Genomic DNA, 20,800 nt, shown 5'->3' with positions numbered 1-20,800 from the left:
TTTTTCTCCGATTTGATGCATTCTTTCCCGTATTTCCTCTCTTTGGCTCTTTCTTTACCAAGTCTAAATTCTAAGGCATGACTTTTTAAGCTCTGGGCTGTCAGTGTGCTCTGAGGAGGGCTGAGAGTACTGGGGCTTGAGGTGGACTTATATTTCCTCCTTGCTGTGCTGGAAATTTGCTAGATTGATGTGTGAAGAAATCAGGACCTCGATAGCCCACACCCTATTTTTCTTGACAGGGGATTGGACAGCTCAGAAAATGTGTAACAAATGAGCCACCAGGCCCGCCTTTCACCATGCAGCTAAAGCATCTATCGCAAGTCAATCAACAGGTGAGGCCATCTGAGGGATGGATGAGCAGCAGTGTTCCCTGTAAGCTGAGCACTTGGGCAGCTGCCCAGGAGAGAGTCAGGTGCCCCCTAGCTGATTAGCAGTGCTCCCACAGCCACTCCCAATGGGCCTCATATGTTTCGGTCAGTGGTTCACATCCACAAGCCTTGGTGCACATAATAAAATTTGTCCTGCCCCTGGATGGAAGAAGTTTAGAGGGAACACTGATGGTCAGCCTTTGCTAGATGAATTTGGGTGTCTCACTCTAGTTTTGAGTAGATAGAAGGGTCAAGGTGGAAAACCGTTCATCAGCATAGGTCCCCTTTGCTGAAGAGTCTTCAAATGGAGAGGGATCGAGGACTGGGCATGGGGGCTGGAATGATTTTTACCATGGAGATGCTGAGAGTTGTTGAACCTAACTGGAAATTCGGTATATAATGGAAGCCACATTAAGTGAGGTGGTACTGCAACACCCCTCACTTTCCTAGTTGCAGCACTTAGGGGACTGGAAACAGCAACAGCTAAAGCTCTGTACAAATACAAAGTTTGCATCCATATCTGCAAGAGTGATCAGGAACGTCTGCATCCATATCCACAGAGGGGACACCTGTGCATACAAAGCCAATAGCTGTGATTTGTAGGGCTCTGCCTTTCAGCCTTTCCAGGTGATCCCTCACCGAGGCATGTTGGCAGGGAGCATTAAATGCTGAGAAGTTTACTATAACTTCCCATGGCGTATCTGTTCTGTGCCGAATAGCCCAGGAGATCGACGCTCTGGAAATCGATCTCCTAGGGATCGATTTAATGGCTCGAGTAGGGATGCGCTAAATTAACCACTGATCGTGAGCCCATTGATCGGGTTTTGTGCTGTTCTGTGCTTTATTGTTCAAGACTGTCAGTCCTGGCACCATTCCTTACAAAACACCATAGACTGTTGTTTAAAAATATGATGGAGGGTGGTTAAGCACTGGAATAAATTACCTCGGGTGGTTGTAGAATCTCCATCACTGGAGATATTAAAGAACAGGTCGGATAAATATCTAACAGGGATGGTTATAGATGGTGCTTGGTCATGCCATTAGGGCAGGGGACTGGCCTTGATGATCTCTTCAGATACCTTTAAATAAAGCCAGAAAACATGCCTCTCCGTAAACCAACTGCACCCCCAAGAATGAAATATCCTGCCATAGCAAGGCCACAGGGGGACAGAGACGGGTACCATTCTGGGGCTCAGAACCATAACACACAAGACAGCCCTTCCTGGGGCCCTTCAGAACTTTTACATAGTAACCTCATCCACATAACTTTCATGGCTTGTGAGGACAATTTAAAGCCCAGGAGCCAATATCAAGGGTGGTCCAGAAAATGGAAACTGTACACACAGCTTGTTAAGAGTTCCCTGCAAACAGCTGTTCCAACTAGTTTTAATACCCATGTGTGGAATAAATTTTGTTATGTGCACCAAGGCATGTGCAGATGTGCACCACCAGAGAAATGCATGATGGTGACTGTGGGAGCTCAGGTCGCTGGCTGGGCAGCACCTAAATCTCTCCTGGGTGGTCGCCCAAGTGTTCATCTTTTAGGGAGCACTGAGTGGAAGCCATTTGCAGTGCACCAATGGTCCTATAAACCCAGGAAGTGGGTTACATGCTCTTGATCACCATGTACTGATACTTTGTTACCTAATGATACGCCTACGAATTAATTTTATGCCTGCCTGTGTGCAGCCACAGAGCTACTTCTGTAACGCTACTGCCATGTCAGACATCAACTCATCCGTTAGTGGCACGGGTAGAGGGAGACTTCCTGGTAGGCCTTTGAGCGCTTGCGATTTGAACTGGATGCTCAGAACCATCATGTGCACTCTTGGTAGCCTACCGTTAGCTTTCGGTCCCAAGCACCAGGGTGAGCTCTCCTCCCATTTCCCGCTCCAGCCCAGACTAGTAACGGCCCTGGACATTTACACCGCTCAATCAATTTGCCCTCTCCTTTGCAAACCAGCATTCTAGCACATCCCAGGAAGACCAAGGGGAGGGCACCCACTTCTGTAAGGGATGCAGAAGGTTCAGTCTGGAGAATCAGGTGTAGAATAAAAGACTCATTTCCTCCAACCGGCCTACATCGCAGAAGTCTTCTGAGAATTAATTAACAATTGTAACAAAACAAAACAGCCGTCATGCAGTGCTATAAAGACTAACAAAATAATTTATTAGGTGATGAGCTTTCGTGGAACAGACCCGCTCCTTCAGATCACAGCCATACCAGGACAGATTCTTTACATAAAGCACCGAGGTCCAAAAATTGTTATCAAGGTTGACACATCAGAAGAATTGGTATCGATGTTGGCAAATCAGAAGAGCAGAAGGGTGATAGGAGAGGCGTGTGGGGTGGGGAAGTTAAGAGTTCGATAAAACAAAGTATGTAAGAGTCCTTATAATGGGCCGGGTAAATGCTCTCCTGGTTCAAACCATGTGTTAGTGTCGAATTTGAATATAAATGACAGTTGTAAGCATTCCCTCTGTAAATGGTTGTTAAAGTTCCTTTTCAGTAAAACACAGACTTCCAGGTCATTAACAGAATGGTCCACTCCCTTAAAGGTGATGTACAAAGCTCTGTAAATGCTAAAGGGTTATTTACTCCACTTGGCCTCTGGTGTCTCCATTTGTGCCCATGGCAAATCTGAGTGGTAGCTTTTCAAACAAGTGCACTTGGTGCAGGCATAAATGCTGATGCAAGGCAGTGGAGGATCAGACTCCGAGGGTTGTTAACTGCTTGCTGCAGAGGTAGCGCAAAAGGTTATTTCAGTGTAACTCCTCGCTGAACAGCCACAAGGTCGAAAACATTTCACAGTGATTGAATGATGTGAATATAGATAGACATATACAGCACACACATGTTACATGGAGTCCAGAAGACAGCCTGCCTAAGGGTTTCCTGTAATATTTTCCATCCATGAGCAGAATAAATTTTGTTATGTGCACCAAGTCATATGGGGTTGTGCACCACCAGTAGAAACACATGCTGCCAGCTGTAGATGCTCTGATAATCAGCTGCATGGCACCCGAATCTCCTGTGGGTGGCCACCCAAGTGCTCATCTTACAGGGAACACTGCTCTGCACCATGACAATTTTGTAGTCGGATTATAGGCTCCTTAAATTCATCCTCATTAGCACTAAAGGAACACGCATGTGTAGTCCAGGGCTTCCTAGGCTGGTGGACAGTAGTGGTGGTTTCCCCCAACCCCAGTTACTTATCAGCACCAGGTACAGCCATAAACATTCAGCTTTGTTGCTTGGTGCCAAATACAAATTATACGCGTGTTGCTGAAATCTCTGCTGATCAGGGCATCACTGTACTGCTGCCCTCTACATGGCCCCATGGGCTGTTGTGTTTCTTTGAAGCCAAACCGTCAAGGCCATCTTTAATTAACACGGTGAACTAAAGCAAAACCAACAGACTTGTAAAACCTGGGTGGAAGTTGGAGTCAGTCATTCTACAACGAACCTATGGGCTTTTATCAGACTCTTGTCTGTCTGCTTGGCTGGCAGGGGGCCAGGTCCCCCCTACTAGTTGGAAAGTTTAGGGAGAAGAGAGCATCAGTACAAAAATTCCATTTGAATGTGAAGTATCATTTGTATTGGTGTGTGAGTGTGCGTGTCAGCCCGTGTGTTTGTTCATGCACTTACATGTATATGCATCGGACATGCCTCTGCATGTGCATACACATTTGTGCGGGTACCTATGTCACATCCACGTGTGGACATTTGTGCATGTGTTTGGGTGTGTGCCTGCGCACTAGGCAACATGGCTTTTGTGTCCCTGAATGTGGGTGTATCTTACACAGCTACCTTTCTGTAACTATTTACCATGTGTGTATGTGCATGGATATACATGGCTTTCTTATCCATGCACGTGTGTGTAGTATGTGCATGGATATACAGGGCTTTCAGTTCCATGCACGTGTGTATCTTTCTAACACAATGACCTCTCTAACTGTTCCCTAGGTGTATGTATGTGCATGGCTATACATGGCTTTCATACCCATGCACACCTGCATGTTCGTGTGTGAATATACAAACGTCTGCAACTATGATTATGCTGATGTTAGTCACTCTGGGCTTGACAGTAAGCCTTTTGTTCCACCCAGTGACCTTGGTGGAGAGGGAGGTTGGAGTTCTGTCTCTGGCTTTGTCTAGTCTTAAGAGTTAAAAGCTCGGCTCCGGCAGTGATTTAAACTGAAAGTGAACCACCTCCATGAGGGAGTATCTGTTAAGGCTGGGAGTGTGGCTTGCAGCATTATAGCTTGGTACACCTGATGCTTTACAGCTGCACTCAGGGCAGGGGTGTCTGTGTGTGTGTGTGTGTGTTGCACTCAGGGCAGGTGTGGGTGTCTGTTTTCACATGCCCAGGCAGAAAGTTACAAAGATGTAAAGTGCCAGCGTAGACTTAGCCTCCAGCATTGTGACTTCCATCACGTCGCTTCACCTCTTTCTCCCAGGGCTCGTCTACACTAGCCCCTCCTTCAAAGCAGACATGTAAATGAGCTGGACTGGTGAATAGCAATGGAGTGCTGTGCTGCATATTTAGCACCTCGTTAGCATAATTCTCACCACACAAGCATCGAAGTCGCTAACCTGGAAGCGGTGGCAAGCAGTCTAGCCACAAGGGCTTCAAAGTACCCTTACTCCCAAAACTTTTTGGAAGTATAAAGGAACTTCAAAGTAGCATGAGTACGAAGTTCGTGCGGTGAGAATTGTGCTAATGAGGTGCTGCATATGCAGCGCAGCACCTCATTGCTATTCACTAATCTGGCTCATTTACATGCCCCCTTCCTTTACATGCCCTGGTGTCTGGAGGCTGGTGAGTGAAATACCCTTTAAGAATCTGAACTCTCATTGTTATTTTAATTAACAAAGGGTTCCGGCTTTGGGAATTTCTTTTTCCTGATTTCTAATGTTTACTTTTAGACGCATCATAGCCCAGGGGGATTTGACCCTGATATGGGAAACTCCGTGTGGATTCAGCATTGGATGGCCGTGAATGTAAAGGGGTGTGAGCCCTGGCCCAGAGAACAGAGAGCCCCCCACTGGATGGGGCTAGCACACTGGCCTTATCTCCAGCTCTCCCAATGCAGTTTGCTCCTGACTTTGCTTTTATGGCAGTGGGCCTCCCCTGAGTTTCTTAATTGTGTAGTGGGTGTGATATGCAGACAGCAGAGAAGCCCCATCTCCAGAGGTTAAGCATGAGGCCACCGTTAGAGATTCACAACACCAGCTGGAGTCCCTACAAGTGCTACAAGTAGAACCTCTCTAGTCCAGCACTCTCATCTGGCAATGTTCGTAATCCAGCATCATTTTAGTTAGTCAGATGAACACTTATCATGGGTGTAGCCAAGTTTCCCACAGTCCCATAAAGTTTGTTTCCAGCCGTGAGTCCTGGCTCTGTGCTCTGTGGTGTTATTTAGCTCTAATTTACCCCTAAATGTCTTCTAAGAGCCCAGTAATCCATGGAAGTGTTGGTAATGCACCAGACAATATTGACCTTCCACAGTTCAGCAAATTCTCTCATTTGGCACCAGTCAGGTCCTAAGGTTGATGAACTGGAGAGGTTATCCTGTAAGTTCAGTAGGAAATAAATATTCACACCTGGCTTGGTGTCCAGAATTATTTCTGGTGTCCAAATGAACTCTTCTTCTTATCTCTATCCTAGATGGACCCAGCCAAGATCAGCACCTCTTCCTACTAACTCAGAGCTCCTCAGACTCAGTCTAGCTCAAACCACTGGACCATACTGCCTCCCAACGCTTTGCACCTTCCTCCTCCATTGTTCTTTGTAATAAAGCAACGAGATCTTTTGTTTAACAATTCATTTTTTTATTCCAAATGTTTCGTAACGCAGCTTCTACAAGCTGTAGTCTCCCTTTCTGCTCTTCTGATCTGGTCTGGTGTCTTGTTCCCCACCCTCTCTTCACCCCCGCATTCCAGCTTCAAGTTCTGACTTTCTCTTTATTGGAGATACGCTTTGAATTGCCAAGTTCAGCCCTGTCCCCGAACTAAATGTCTCTCAAATTTCAGGGGGTTTGGATCCAGGGGATTGGTTCACGCCTCCTTTACTCATTAGGTCTCCTGTTTTGTGCCAAACCGTAGTGCAGTAGGAGTTCGGGATTCTTGTCCTTGGAGGAAGAGACACAATGACATCCCATCTTTGTTCTCGTTTCTCTTTAGATTCTAGAATCTCCAGATCCTCGAATCACAGATCCACGGCACACCTGGATTTCATTTGTGCATCGCCCGGACGATGGCAACAACTCCAAAAGGAAATGCAAAGGGAGAGACAAGAAATTAGTAGGTTACCGCTAGACTATGATGCAGGATCACAAATATTTGTGTCCTAGTCAGTGTGCCCTATGAGCTGTGCACTTGGAGAAATTCAGCTGCTGTCCAGCTGATTAGCACCCACAGCCAGCACCATGTATTTCTACTGCTGGTGCACATCATTGGTGCACATATCAAAATTTATTCCACACATGGATGGAAAAAGTTGGAGGGAATGTTAGTGCTGGGGCCCAATTTTTCCCTTAAACTACTGCTGCAAAAGGTGCTCTCTGTTTGGTTTCCCACCAGCAAAATGACTGCATTTTAGTGGTGCTATGTGTATTTATAGTTTGTAAAGCATTTCAGGAAACTAGGACAAAATGTGCTGTATAAATATAAAGTGATGTGTGCTGTATGCATGTGTGTGTGTTTGTGTTTATATAAAACACATATAGGGAGGTATACGCATATAGATATTCTGCTTCTCTCAACTTACCATTTAATTGATCAGTATTAAGGCTCCATTAAGTATTTTAGACTCCCCAGTGCATGATGTAGCAGTATGATGTAGTGGCTAGAGCCCTGGTCCTCAGGAGACCTGGCTTCTCTTCCTGGTTTAATCACCGCTCTTCTGGGGAGCTCTGGCAAGTCTCTTTACTGTTCAGTGCCTTGGCTTCCTTATCTGTGAAATGGGGATGATGATATTGTGCTCCTTGGGAAATTGTTTGGGCTCTACTGATGAAAAGTGGTGGATCAGAGCTGGGCAATATTATTATTGAAGGTCAATATGTTAATCGGTTTAAGACACAGAGACCCACTTCCAGGAGGTCTGGACTGATTTTTTTTCTCCGTTCCAGGAGCTCTAGCTAACATTTGCAACAGTCACACCAAACACCCCATGGCACTGACTTAAGCCACTGCAATATTTTTAAGTTTGAAAGGGATCTGATTGTTATCAGTAAATGCCAGTAAACTTTCACTTAACCAGCCACAGGCAGATTGAAAAAATATTTGTTTTGATATCGACCAAAATTTACAGATTGGCACTGTCTGAAAAACGCCTCTCAAGAATGAGTCACCCCTTCACATGTATGAACTGTATTGTTGTGCTCGTGTTAATGGAGGAGAGATACCCTTTAGCTAACCTGAACTTTTTGAATCTCAACATCTTCTGCCTTTACATAATTAGTGTTGGATTCCCCTCCATAATTTTCCGCAACTGCAAAAACTGAAATTGATAAAAATTTTGCCAAGCCTAATGGACTTTATTTAAATATGCCTAGAAACCTACCAAATTCACGGCAATGAAAAATGTATCACAGACTGTCAGATCTGGCCTTCCCCACATGACATCTGGTTTGGTGTGTGCTTTTTCCTTCTACTATACAGATTTCATGGGGGAGACCAGCATTTCTCAAACTGGTGGGTTCTGACCCAAAAGGGAATTGCAGAGGGATCGCAAGGTTGTTTTAGGAAAGTAACGGTATTACCACCCTTACTTCTGCACTGCCTGCAGAGCTGGATGGCAGGAGAGTGCTGGCTGTTGGCCGGGCGCCCAGCTCTGAAGGCAGCATCCTGCCAGCAGCAATGCAGAAGTAACAGTCACAGTACTATGCCCACATCGCCCTTAATGTTGCTGCCTTGAGACTGGAAATTAGTGTCCGCTAACCAAGAGCTCAGCTCTGAAAGCAGCAGTGCAGAAGTAAGGGTGGCAATACCATACACGGCATCCTTATTCTGCACTACTGCTGTTGGTAGCTCTGCCTTCAGAGCTGGGCTCCTTGCCAGCAACCACCATTCTCCAGCTCTGAAGGCAGCACAACCACCAGCAGCAGCACAGGAGTAGCGATCACTGTAACGCAATTCTCTCTACAGTAACACTGCAAACCCCCCCGGCCCACAACTCCTGCAGTTACAACACTGCGAAATTGCAGATTTAAATCGCTGAAATCAAGACATTTATTATTTAAAAAAAAACCTATGACTGTAAAACTGACCAAAATTGATGCTGAGTTGGGTAAGGCTCTATCTATATATGTAATAAAGCGGCTCTGCTGCAACCCCAGGCAGTCAGCAGGTGGGGCCCAGAGAAACGAATAAACCTAGCCCCAAAAGGCTAGTGATCTGCTGCTATCCGTGACACTGGAAGGTAAAAAAAAAAAAAAAGGAGCAAAGCCAAGTTCCCCCTAAAGTAAGGGCCTGGCCTTGCAAACTTTTACTTGCATCACTACTCAGGGGAACAGTCATTCGGTGTCATTGCCTGGTGGAGAGCCAGCAGGAACTCTAGGGCCTACAGTGGACCTCTAGTTGAAACTGAGTGAAGGTCTACTAACTCAGGGGACTGCCAGCTTTGTGGGGTGCCGCTCTTGATTTCAAGAGGCCCTTTGGTGTGTTGCTGAAAGTCACTTCTTGGTCTGATTCCTGTTCTCTTCTTTCGGCTGCTTCCTTAGCGTAGCCTTGTTGGGCCCCCAGGGCCCCCAGGCCCCCAGGGACCTCCAGGAGCACCAGGGGCTGAAGTCACCCAGGAAGTCCTGCTGCAGGAGTTCAAGGAGATACTAAAAGGTAAAGGGGCTTGGAGCTGCATTTCTGTCTCTCCTTCTTGAGCCCGCAAGCACCTACAGCCAAGTTCCAAGTTAGTGGGAGCTCCTTTTGTTAAAGTCCTGATTCAGTACGGTGCTTAAGCATGTGCTTATATCCCATTGCCATGAGTTCACCAAGCTGATGGGGCTCTGGGAGGGTGCTGTGCTGGGCTTGTGTGCTCATGTTTGCAGGATCTACGTCGAAGTGGATCAGCCTTTCCTCTCTTCCCATCAATGATACCGAGGAAAGGAATAGCTTAGGTGTGCAAAGTGGGGCACTGGGGGTGTGAAATTTTGTAAGGGGGCACAGAACAATTGGCTGCTGGGTCTCAGGGTCATCCGGCTTATTAAAAATGTTAAAGTCTGTTACTGTTTTTACATATGTGTATTGTCTTTTGTATACTTATGAATACATTGTATTCACAGATATTGTACAGACTTTTTTTTTTTTTTTTAAAGAACGTATCCAAAATTGCTGTCAGTTTGGATTACACTGGACAGGTTGGGGGGCCCCTGCTAACTGCAGGATGAAAAGTGGAGCCCCTCTTTAAAAAGTTTGCTCAGCCCTGGCTCAGGACACTCCAGCTAAGTGTAACAGTGGAATGAATAATATTGCCAATGGCCAGTGTTCAGAAATCAGGAGACTAGTGTAAAAATCTTAAGTCGCAGGCAGGAGATTGTGAACACTTTTTATTCACCTCCTGCATTTGGAAGCATTAGGGTCTCATTTTCAAGTTTTATCCCTGCAAGCATGAGGGCTAGGAATGTACTTCTTTATCAGAAGGGAAAGTGCAGATTCACCCACGATTCCAAGACGACCAGGAACTGGTGCTTCAGGAACAAACCGAGGCATTGTGAGGTTGGCAATAGAACCATGAGAATTGGCAACACAGAGCTAATACTTATAAGTAGACTTCAGCAGTCAAGCTGCAGAATGAGATCTTATTTGCCCTGAAATGGCCTGTCCCGCCGGGAGCGGTGGAGTTCCTTCTTTGGGTCATTTAAATTAGGACTGGAGAAAGTTTTGAAGAACATGAGTAGGGAAGAAAGTATGGGCCAGCTAGAGGATGAGGCAGCTCTGTTCATACTGGCCACAATGGGACTAGAACATGGCCTCTTATTACTATTGATTATTTGTACTTCAGTAGCAAGTACCCCATTTTGGTAGATGCCATATAGAACAAAAGAGATGGTGGTCCCCAACAGCGTTAAGCTGAGTGCTTGAAATTCAGGTACCACCCAGCTGATTACAAAAGTGCCCACAGCCACCCACAGTGGGCAGCATGTGTTTCTACTGGTGGTACACATCCACACATGCCTCGGTGCGCATAACAAAATTTATTCTGCCTGTGGATGGAAAAAATTAGAGGGAACATTGGTCCCTGCTTCCAAAAAACATTTAATTAAAGTATAAGACAGGAAATAACAGAAATTGGTGGGGAAGCACAATAAGACCAGGCCAGGCAGTAGTCTCAGCAATCTAGTTATATAGATTTTATTTTTTTGTTTGTTTGTTTGTTTGTTGGCATCATGACAAAGGAGAGTTTGAATGAAGGACGATGCGGTGGCTTTGCAGATATGTTTGACTATCATTGGCTGCCAGTATAAAAATTCTTTAAATAAATATTAACAACATTTTTTTTAAAAGTCTAATTAGAAAAAGACTTCCCTGCTGCTGCTGCGATGGCTCAGTTCAAGCCCAAGATGGCTTCCCACGTTCGTTCTTTTCTTTGCAGAAACCATTGAACGCCGGGCATCTCTGGCCGTCTCAGCCCACCCCAGCCAACTGCCTCCATTCCTGCTGTCCCTGGAGGAGACCGTGCCCTACAAGCGGGTGGAGGAAGCGTTCCACTGCAAGCTGAAAGGGCAGGTCATTGTGGATAAGAAGACCCTGGTTGAACTTCAGAACTTTCAATCGGTGAGCTGAGGTCACAACCTGCACTCGCACGGTCCTACTGAGCCAGTGATGCCTTTTGCTTGTAGGGCTGCGATGGAGAGCCATAGAGAGCTGATCCCAGAAACCCATATTTCATCTCAGGCCTGGCTGCTGAGAGTATAGCAGTGGTCTTAACAGCTGGCTATGGTTGGGGAACGTGGCATCATCTTCTTACCCACCATGGCCAGTTCTACACCCATTGAAAATAATGAGTACTTTTTGTCATTGACTTAACAGAGTGAACACTATGTCTGCTTTCAGGGGCCCTAACTTGATCCTAAAACTCTTCCCCAATGGAACATTCACCTCTGATCTCACACGTCTAATCAATTGTCAGTTAGGTCCCCAATGAAGAATCTTTCGTACAGCTAATTCTGTCCTGTTTTACTGTGTCTAGGCTTTTACACTGCACATCACTGTAGTCCCATGTCGCTTTCCAGGCATTGTGACAAGTTGAACCTCTCTAGTCCGGCACTTCACCAGTGCCGAACAAGAGAATTTATCTGATCAGGGGAGGTCAACATTGTCTAGCAGCATTACCAACACTTCCACTGCTTACTGGGCTCTTAGAAGAAAATTTGGGATAAATTAGAATCATAGAACACTAGGACTGGAAGGGACCTCAAAAGGCCATCAAGTCCAGCCCCCTGCCCTCATGGCAGGACCAAGTACTGTCTAAGCTGACTAATAGCACAGAACACTGAGAGCCAGGACTGGTGGCTATAAGCCAACTTTATGGAACTACGGAAAACTTGGCCACATCCATGATAAGCAGACATCTGGCTAATCATGCCAGACCAGGGATGTTCCAGACTAGAGAGGTTCAAATTGTATAATGATTAATCTGCACATGGAGTTATCTGAAACTAGCAATTCCAAGATAACTATTCCAGACTACCTCCATGCGTGGACCCTCATATTCCAGAATGAAAATGCCATTTTCCAAATCAGTTTATCAGGGATACCTGTTCCACTTTATTAATATTTGCATCTGACTTTATTCTGGAATAATTTTCATGTGTAGGCAAGCCCAAAGTGGTTGCAATGACCATCCTGTGCCTCCCAGATCCCTTCAGCAGTGACAAAAAATGCTGATGTTTGTTAGATGGGTCACACTTTAGTCTAAGCTCCCATTTACAAATATTTTAGAAAGGTTCACTAAAGGGTTATTCAATGTTCCAAGCAGAGAAAAGATATGAGCATCATGTTAGAGATGACTACGAACCCGGGTTGTTAGCAACCTCTTGGCAATTGCTTAACTTTGTATTAAAACATCCTTTATAAACTACTTGTACCTCATGCCTGTTAGATGCAAAGGGACGAGTGAGTTCTGTTCATTATGAATTATTAATCTCACTATTCCTGTTGGTCAGACTTGATAGAGGGAGGCACTATGGATGGGCAATTCCATGCTGTCATTATTATAGTCATTTTCCGGTAGGGTTGTTGGTTGCTATCAGTCAACAATCAGGTGTGTTCCTGCCATCAATTAGCCACACTCCAGAAGTGACTGCGTTTCCCTGGCAGCTGTACAGATGCCTTCTTCTGAAGGGGCCTATCCACGATATATTTTTCAGTGAAGCAATCCCATAGCATCTGATGGAGCGGGGCTTCGCCCACAAAAACTTATGCTCCAAAAAATCTGCTAGTTTATAAGGTGCCACAGGACTTCTAGTTGTTCCCATAGCTAGTGGGACTCTGGGCCTGCAGGTTTAGGGAGACAGTTTGCAGACCTGCCACGGGGATTTCTGAGGCAGGGTGAGACAGCTGCCCAGAACTTTTGCAGGTGCTGACACTGGAGCAAGGTTGTAGTGAAGCAGAGACAGGGACAGTCTGTGAGAGCTGCTGCCTCGTTAATTAGGAGTGAAAATGTGAATTAAGTTTTCTTAGCAATCGACATGTGGGCTGGAGCTTCCCAAGCCTTGTTATCATCAGCTCTGTTACGCCTGGCCCCAGAGCTGGTGGGGGAGAGCTGACAGGTCAGATGGGCCTCTGTGTGCTGAGTCTTCATTTCAGCTTCTGGGTGAGAAGTGCCTGTGTTTGTCTTGTTGGGCCGTGGTTCTCAGCTGGGTGTACATGTATCCCAGGAGTACAGAGGGGTCTTCTGGGTAAGCTTAACTTGTGGAGATATTTGTCTAGTTTTACAACAGGCACCCTAAAAAGCACTAGTAAAGTCAGTACAAATGCTACATAGACATACAATGGCTTATTTGTACCATGCACTGAAAGGTAAATATTGTACTTATGTTCCAATTGATTTATTTTATATTTATATAGTAAAAATGAGAAAGGGAGCAATTTTTCAGTAACAGTGCACTGGGTCTGATTTTGCAGGCACTCAGGTTTTAAAGTGAAGTGTGACTTGGGGATACGCAAGACAGATCAGACTCCTGAAAGGGGGATAGTCGTCTGGAAGGGCTCAGAGCCACGGCTCAAAAGCAGGGGTGAGCAAACTTTTTAAGTCAGGCCCCACCTTATGTCCTTGCAATTAGCAAGGCCACGCACTCCACTCACTCTGACAGCTGCATTTTAACAGAGGTTAGGCAGTCAGAGTCCTTGCGGTGCTTTACTGTGACTGCTTTGCAGACTTCTTTCCCTGTTCTCATTCCAAGTATCCATTAATTTCATTTCTGAAAAAAGAAAATCTTTCCATCTGGCAGCAGCCAGCCCAGGTCTTACACTTAGGATGCTTTATTCCCTTGTTCCTACCGGCATGGAAATTACACCCTGGGTGTGAGGCTGGGGAAAAAGAAAACTTGTGCGGGGATTGCAGAGGAGGGCTGGGCACCAACTTGTTATTTACATGCTTTGGGGCTGCTTGTTGAAAATAACTGCGAGCAAGTTGTAAATTTCTCACGGATTACTCCCGGCAGCAATTACAGCAGCTGCGTGCTAATGTCAGGCAGCGAACTCAGCAGGGAGTTATAATTGGTGTAGGGTTTGCTGGAGCATACTGGCCAAGGAGTCCACTCGCTTCCCAGCATGTCGCATCGTCTGGTTCCCCTCACAAAGAGTAACAAAGCCACCGAGGACGTGAAGAAACAGGAATGTTTTAACAACAGTCATTTACTGGTGCCTGTAACTGCCTTCTACGTTCAGCCAGTGGTTTTGGAATTAAGTTGCTTCTTCTGTTAGCGTAATTGCTTTAATGAGAAAGGAATGGAGAAACTCCCAGGGACTGTTCTACCTACTTACACAGGGCCTGACTCTCCTCTTGCTTACAGCAATAGAATTCAGGCATAACTGGGATCAAAAACTATGGGGTGACATCGGTAGGAAGCCAGCAGCAGAGAGAGCAAAGCCCTTTGAGACCTAGGCAATGTGAGTGATTCCCTCCAGATAAACGCTGAGAATATTTTTTTTATTTCAACTGGGGTTTATTTTCTTTCCGTTCGGAAATACTAAGCGCTCTGTGCATTCTGCCAGCCATTCAAAATTGCCAACTCCAATTCGTGTTTCAATCAGCTCGGCCTTTCTGCTCCACTCCAGCGCTTTGTACAAATACCAGCATCCCCATACATCCGCTTCACTACCGCGAGGTCACCTCAAAGATGAAGCCAAACATACAGACTCTGCAGTGTGCCTGGAAAGTTGGCATTCCCAACTCTTATGACTGGGGAGGGAGATTCTGATTCTGATTCTGGGTTGCTTACAGCATATCGAATTCAGGCAGTGTGTCATGGGAGATACACTGGAGAGAGACATTTGCTAAGGCCTATTAGGCTTGGTCTACACTAAACCTTACAGTCAACTGCAGATTCTAGCGACAGCAATTGCGTAACTAGCATTGATGTATCTGCACTCAACTGTAACGTCTGTACTGAAGTCAATGGGAACGTTTCTCCCATCAACCTCCCCTGTTCCTTGCGAGAGCACGAGTACAGGGGGTCGACTGCGGACCCCAGAGAGATTGATTTTGCGTGTCTTTACCAGATGCATGAAATTGAACTCCAGGAGATCGACCTGAACAGGTTGATCTCCCAGTAAGTGTAGACATACCCTCAGTGGAAAGAAATAATCACAAGGGCCAGGGAATTCAGTGCTGTTAAGGTTTTTTAGTTCTCTGGTATGTACAGATAACGTAGATGCAGTGTGTGTATTTGCATACCTAAGCATCAGGACACTCCAGAAGCTGATCTGCCTGCTGGAGAGGAGCAATGTAAACTTTGCCAGGACCGGAGGATCGTGCTTGTCCTGGCGTGTTTAAATTTCACATAATGCCCTTGTGGTGGAGGCAGAGTCTCTGAGTAATTTGCTTTCTTGGCCCATCAGAGCTGTTTCTGATTCTGTCTGACTGCAGCCAAACTGATCTTGACCGGGCCAAAACTAACAATAAACACGTCGCATTGAGTTTATTTTAGCTTAAATCAGATAATCTGCTGCGTGTCTGACTTGAGACCACTTCCTCATGCCGGGAGACGCTGTGCTTCGTTCGAGTTCTGCCTGCTCGTTTCCTCCTGGAGCCAAACTCAAAAGAAAAATGAAGCTTAATATAGATTCCATAATAGCTCAGCAAGGCTGCGCAGAACAACTGGTGCAAGAGAATCAGTCCTGTCTTATCAGGGCCTGGAGTGGTAGGAGGCTCTAGGTTATTGTCTCCTCTAGGTCTGCATGGCAAAACCAACCCACGGCTCGGCACTGCAGAGACCCAGGACTGCAGTAGTAGAGGAGGAAGGCTGATCAGGAGCCTGGGCAAAGTAGAGAGTCTCACACCAGAATAATAGGGGGTGCTGCAAGTGTAGCCACCCACAGGTGGACACAAACCTGGGACCTCAGGGCAGGAGCCTCTACAAGTCGAGCTCAGAGCCAACTGGCTCTCAACTGAGGCTATAGAAGAGGCTTGTTTTTTTTCTGTAAGTGGTCTAGGTATCACTAAGTGGGACAGTGAACCACACCCAGTAGATGCGTGGAGATTTGTAGGTGAGCTATGCTCCACACAGAGTACAAGGGTTTAAGACATCACTCCTTGGCAGAGCGAGGAAGTCCCCACGGACTGGAAGAGCAGAGGGTGGGAGGGGACAGCCAGCTGCAGTGGCAAAGCTGGTGTTGGATGCAGGGAGAGAGTATTAAAATAGCAGCTGCAGGCACACCAGTGAGGGAGCAGGTGGGTAGTTGCCCCTGGGCCTGGCATTTCAAAGGGGCCCAGAGCTCCAGCCATCTCTGCTGAAGTAGCGGTGGCAGCCAGGGCTTCGGGCCCCTCTGAAACGCCAAGTGCTGTGCTGCTGCTCCATGAGCGGCAGTGAGGGAACATGGGGGGGGGTGGAGCTGACTGCCCCAAATCCCACCCCTTCTGCCCTTGCCCTGCCCCTTCCAGGAGTCGGGAGCTGGCCCCATGGCAACTGTCCCCGCTGCAGGCAGGTGTGCTGAGAATCGGGGCCAAGGTGCATTAACAGAGCTGCATGGGGGAAAGTTGCACAGCCCCCCAGCCATCCTACACTTAATACGGATGGGATCTGTTAAATGTTTCCCTTCCATGGGCCTGAAATCCATACAGAAGATGATCCCGGCCCATGCTCCTCGCTCACACGCACGCTTTTTTTCTCCCTGCCACGGCTAGAGAGCACAATGGTTCAGCTTGTTGGGGAACTGACTGTTCTTTTTTCCCCCTGTAGCCTTTGGCTAAAGGAGCTTTCCTCCGGGGATCTGGGTTGAACCTGGCAACTGGGCGCTTCACAGCATCTGTGTCTGGCATCTACCAGTTCTCAGCCAATGTCCACATCGGTGAGTGTTGTCCACCGGCGCCTCTTCTGGTTTAGCCTTCGAGCACGGTCATGCTCTGTCCAATCTGAAGCATGTGTAAGGAAGGACCACTCCTTGGCAGGATTTGTCAGTACCATACAGACCTCTGCCACTGGGCCAGGCAATAATTTTTGATAGGGGGGCAACTCCAAGATTTTGGAAAGCAGTCAAGGGCCATGCTTTTCCATAGAGGGGATGGTGGATGGCTGCAGAAGGGAGCTCAGGCTAGGGGCTTAGCATGCAGGAGAGAGTGTGTGGGGGGGGGTCTGAGCGAGTTTGGGTGAAGGGAGGAGGTTGTGGCCTGGTGCAGGGATTTGGGGTGCGGATGCGGGGAGGGGTTATGGGCACAGGAGAGGATTCTGGTCTGGGAGAGGGAGTGCAAAGCCTGGGAGGGGAGAGGGTGGGGCTGGGATGCCAGAGGCAGGGTCTGGCCAGGAGGCGTGGGACCCCAAGGCTGGCTCCCTGCTGCAACCCCAGGCTGCTCAAAGGGGTTGGGGGCTCCCTCCGTGTACCTCTCTGTGTTGTGCGCCTCTTGTGGGTGAGCAGGGGAGACTTTGCATGCTGCTCCCACCCGCAGCCCAATCATCACAGCCCCTGCCACCCTGCAAGAGGTGTGCAGCAGTTTTGAGCACCTGCTTGGGCTGTAACAGACAGAACCTGCCTTGGGCTTCGAGGCCAGATCCAAAAGTCTTGGCAGGCCGAATCCAGCCCATGGGCTGTATCCTGCCCCTGGCCTACTGTTTGAGCTAGTGGAGAAACTCCATTAGCTGACAGCAGCAATACGGTGTTATCTTCTAGCAGGCCAGCCATTAATGGGGCCATGGTATGCACTTTGCCATTGTGCAACACCGATGTTACAGACTGTCCTCTCTGCTGTCATAAATTGGTATAATCTGATGAAGGGATGGTATTCGATAACTCTCCAGATACTCCATTGCTTCTCCCACCTGTTGCAGATAACAGTGCATCAGACTTCTACATGGCTGCTGGAACTGGCAGAATTATTTGTAGTGTATGGTTTCCCAGTTCACTTTCCAGAGATCACAATGTCCATGGATCGCAGACCACAATTTTTCTGATTCATTTGTTTGCCAGTTAGAGTTTGTTGGCAGGACTTTTGCGTGGATGTGCTTTGCCCCTGGAGTTAGCTCGGGAACTCTCCTCTGAGAATACCTTTATGAATTCGTTATCTGAAGGGTGCAGTACTTTCTAGGACTGGGCAGCTGTGAGCCTTGATCAGCTGTTAAAAATTAATCTTGTTTCTTAATCAATGAAATCTCTGTTATTGACCCTACTTCCACTTTCCAAAAAGCATTTGTGTGAAGGAAACGCGCCCTCCACAAATGGCAGAAAGCGTGGGCTGGGCGCATGAAAACAAGAGGCAGCCAACGCTAAACTGAAAGGACATTTAGAACCCCCCAAAATATTCACAGACGCTTTTTGTTCCTATTCACCCATAGTGGTAGAGGGCATTTGGACAGGAAACCAGCAGGGTGCTTCTGTAATGGAGCACTGAGGTACTACATAAAGCCGAAGGTGGTTTATGATTTGTCATGTTGTAAAGGGAGCATCTCTCTCTCTTTGTTTTCATGGTCGGCTGTGCTCCAAGATCACAGTGAGCTAAAGAGCAAAGTGCAGCTCCGAGCTCGAGACAACGTCCGGGTGCTGATCTGCATTGAATCCCTCTGTCACCGATACACGTGAGTAACCTGTCACAGACTGGTCCTCTCCCTGCTCCTTTTGGCAAAGGCCACAAATCGTCTCTGCGAACAAGGGACAGACCAGAAATCTACTGGGCTGAGCATCTCCCAGTGCTCTGGTGTTCATTCTTTTCAAAGGCAATGAACAGATTGACTGTTACCTTGCATCTCCTAATGAATGACGCATTCATTCTTGCTCTGTGCTGTCAGGGTTCCAGGCTATACACAACTAGGCCTGCCGACTAGGGGCCAGGCAGGGAAGGGGGCAACTGCCCTGGGGCCCAGAGATTCACAGGGGCAGCCAGAGTCCTGAGTCTTTTAAGTTGTCTGAGTCCCTTGTAGCATGATCCAGAGCTGCAAGCAGCCCTTAGGACTGTCTACCCAAGCCCCACCCCTCTCACCCAAGGCTCCGCCCCTTCCAGGAGTGTGGAACCCTGCACCACCCCACCGTGCCTATGGGCCTGTCAGCTCCCCTGTCCCGAACTGTGGTAGGGAGAGGAGCTTAGAGTTCCCTGTAAGCTGAGCGCTTGGGCAGTCACCCAGGAGAGGTTCAGGTGCTGCTCAGCTGGTTAGCAGCGCGCCCTCAGTTGTCCACATCCAGCAAGTTGTGTTTCTCCTGCTGGTGCACACCGGCCCATGCCTCGGTGCACGCGAAACAATTTATTCCACACGTGGATGGAAAAAAATAAGAGGGCTACCCAGTCAAGCAGTGTGGAGACCATCTAATAGATGAGTGTCTGCAGCCTGATTTTACCACTTAAGCCACTAGCTGGCAGTGCTGGTAGATGCTTTTCTTCTTCTCTGGGCTAGTCACTAAAGAAGAACAAAGACCCCTGCACTTCTAGTATGGCTAGGTAAGCTGCTCACACACAAACCTACTCCAATCAGTACATTCATGGGTGTTTGGTGAGAGAGAGAGAGTTGATTTTGTTCTGTCTGGTCTCAGGATGAATTATTGGGGTGGTGCCTTTTTCCAGTGATCCCCAGCTTTCCTAGCTGCAGGAAGGCTTTTAGCCATTTCATAATTGATGGGGCAATGGATCCTCCCCTCTGTGAGAGGTGCTTCCCAAACAGACCTCAGACAAACTTTATTCTGATTGGACTGAGGTGCCCAGAACCAATCCGATACTTGAGATTTGTCAGCTGAAAAAAGCAGCTTTGATCTGTAAGACTAATCACTTGGGGTGACATTTATTAGCACAAGTCAGCCTGTGGACCATGGACCACTGAAGTTCCATTTCACGGCCTGATCCTCTGCAGAGAGGTGCATTTCATATGAATTAGAGGAGCTCTTATTCATGCAGATGCCATGTCCTTGATGCAGGAGTCACTGGTGGATGATCAACATGCTTCTGCCTGGCCTTAACATCGATGAATCCTGGGTGATTAGCCGGCATGAAAGCTTGTTTCCTCTTTCCCCACCATGCACAGCATTACACAGCTGGAGAGGACACAGGACACTAGATATGGTGGAGTAGTGATCTGATCTGGTCTGGAGATCCCTGTGAACTATGCTTCACCTGGGATGAATTCAGTGGAACCCCCTGGAAAGTAGGATCCATCTTTAGATCAAAACTCAGTCAGGACCCCGAGCTTTGCCTGTGTTTTCCCATGAGCTTTCATGGCTCACCAATGGATGGCACCCAGCTCGGTAGAGTAGTTAAGTAAGTATTCAAAGTGTCATAGCCAGAAAGGGCTAGAACTGAATTTGGCTGAGGGAGAGAATAATATAAGGATGCCTGAAAGACCCTGTCTTTGCCAGAGGCAGGAATGAGATTACGAGTCTGAACTACAGGCGGCACTGTGGCTTTTGTAAGTTTTATTAGCTGTGAATTGAGTTCCTTCCCTACCCTGCCTTTAAACATCCCATACCTGCAAACTGCTTCCTAACTTCAATAACATACATGCCAGGCTACACTCTGGAGATGTACAAGTTGTCATTATACTAACCGACCTGAGCCACGGGCCTGTCAATCTTCCAGAGGCACAAACCCATCGCTCAGACTTCACTTTGCATGCTAGCCTGTTACTTGGGGGTCAGGAAGATGATGGTAGTTAGGTTTTTGTTATTTCACCTGCATCCCCTCCGGACGGAGCTTCGCATCTCACCGATGCCGCCTTTCAAAATGCTGGACCACTGAAGAGGGCGAGTGGGTGTAGAACGAAGGGTGAGCATTCCTGATGCTAAATGCACATCCTCC

The 20,800-nt window shown here is 47.3% G+C and overlaps 1 protein-coding gene across 5 annotated transcripts in view; it reads left to right on the top strand.

Annotated features, from left to right (window-relative positions):
• The window catches only part of C1QTNF12 (C1q and TNF related 12), a 73,934-nt gene that overhangs the window by 18,012 nt on the left and 35,122 nt on the right, over positions 1–20,800 (top strand). For 3 of the 5 annotated variants that reach the window (XM_074975619.1, XM_074975618.1, XM_074975621.1), the window contains exons 2-7: positions 240–332; positions 6,556–6,675; positions 9,096–9,207; positions 10,961–11,142; positions 16,773–16,881; positions 18,509–18,599. In XM_074975619.1, coding sequence (XP_074831720.1) covers positions 240–332; positions 6,556–6,675; positions 9,096–9,207; positions 10,961–11,142; positions 16,773–16,881; positions 18,509–18,599 — 707 coding nt within the window. The remainder of the gene's footprint in view (positions 1–239; positions 333–6,555; positions 6,676–9,095; positions 9,208–10,960; positions 11,143–16,772; positions 16,882–18,508; positions 18,600–20,800) is intronic. The other 2 variants (XM_074975620.1, XM_074975622.1) reach the window with 2 other exon arrangements.

This window comes from Carettochelys insculpta, chromosome 23, assembly GCF_033958435.1.
Source record: "Carettochelys insculpta isolate YL-2023 chromosome 23, ASM3395843v1, whole genome shotgun sequence".
NCBI classification, from domain to species: Eukaryota; Metazoa; Chordata; order Testudines; family Carettochelyidae; genus Carettochelys; species Carettochelys insculpta.
The sequence above is the reverse complement of the archived record's forward strand: the minus strand, read 5'-3'. Positions and strand labels throughout refer to the sequence as shown.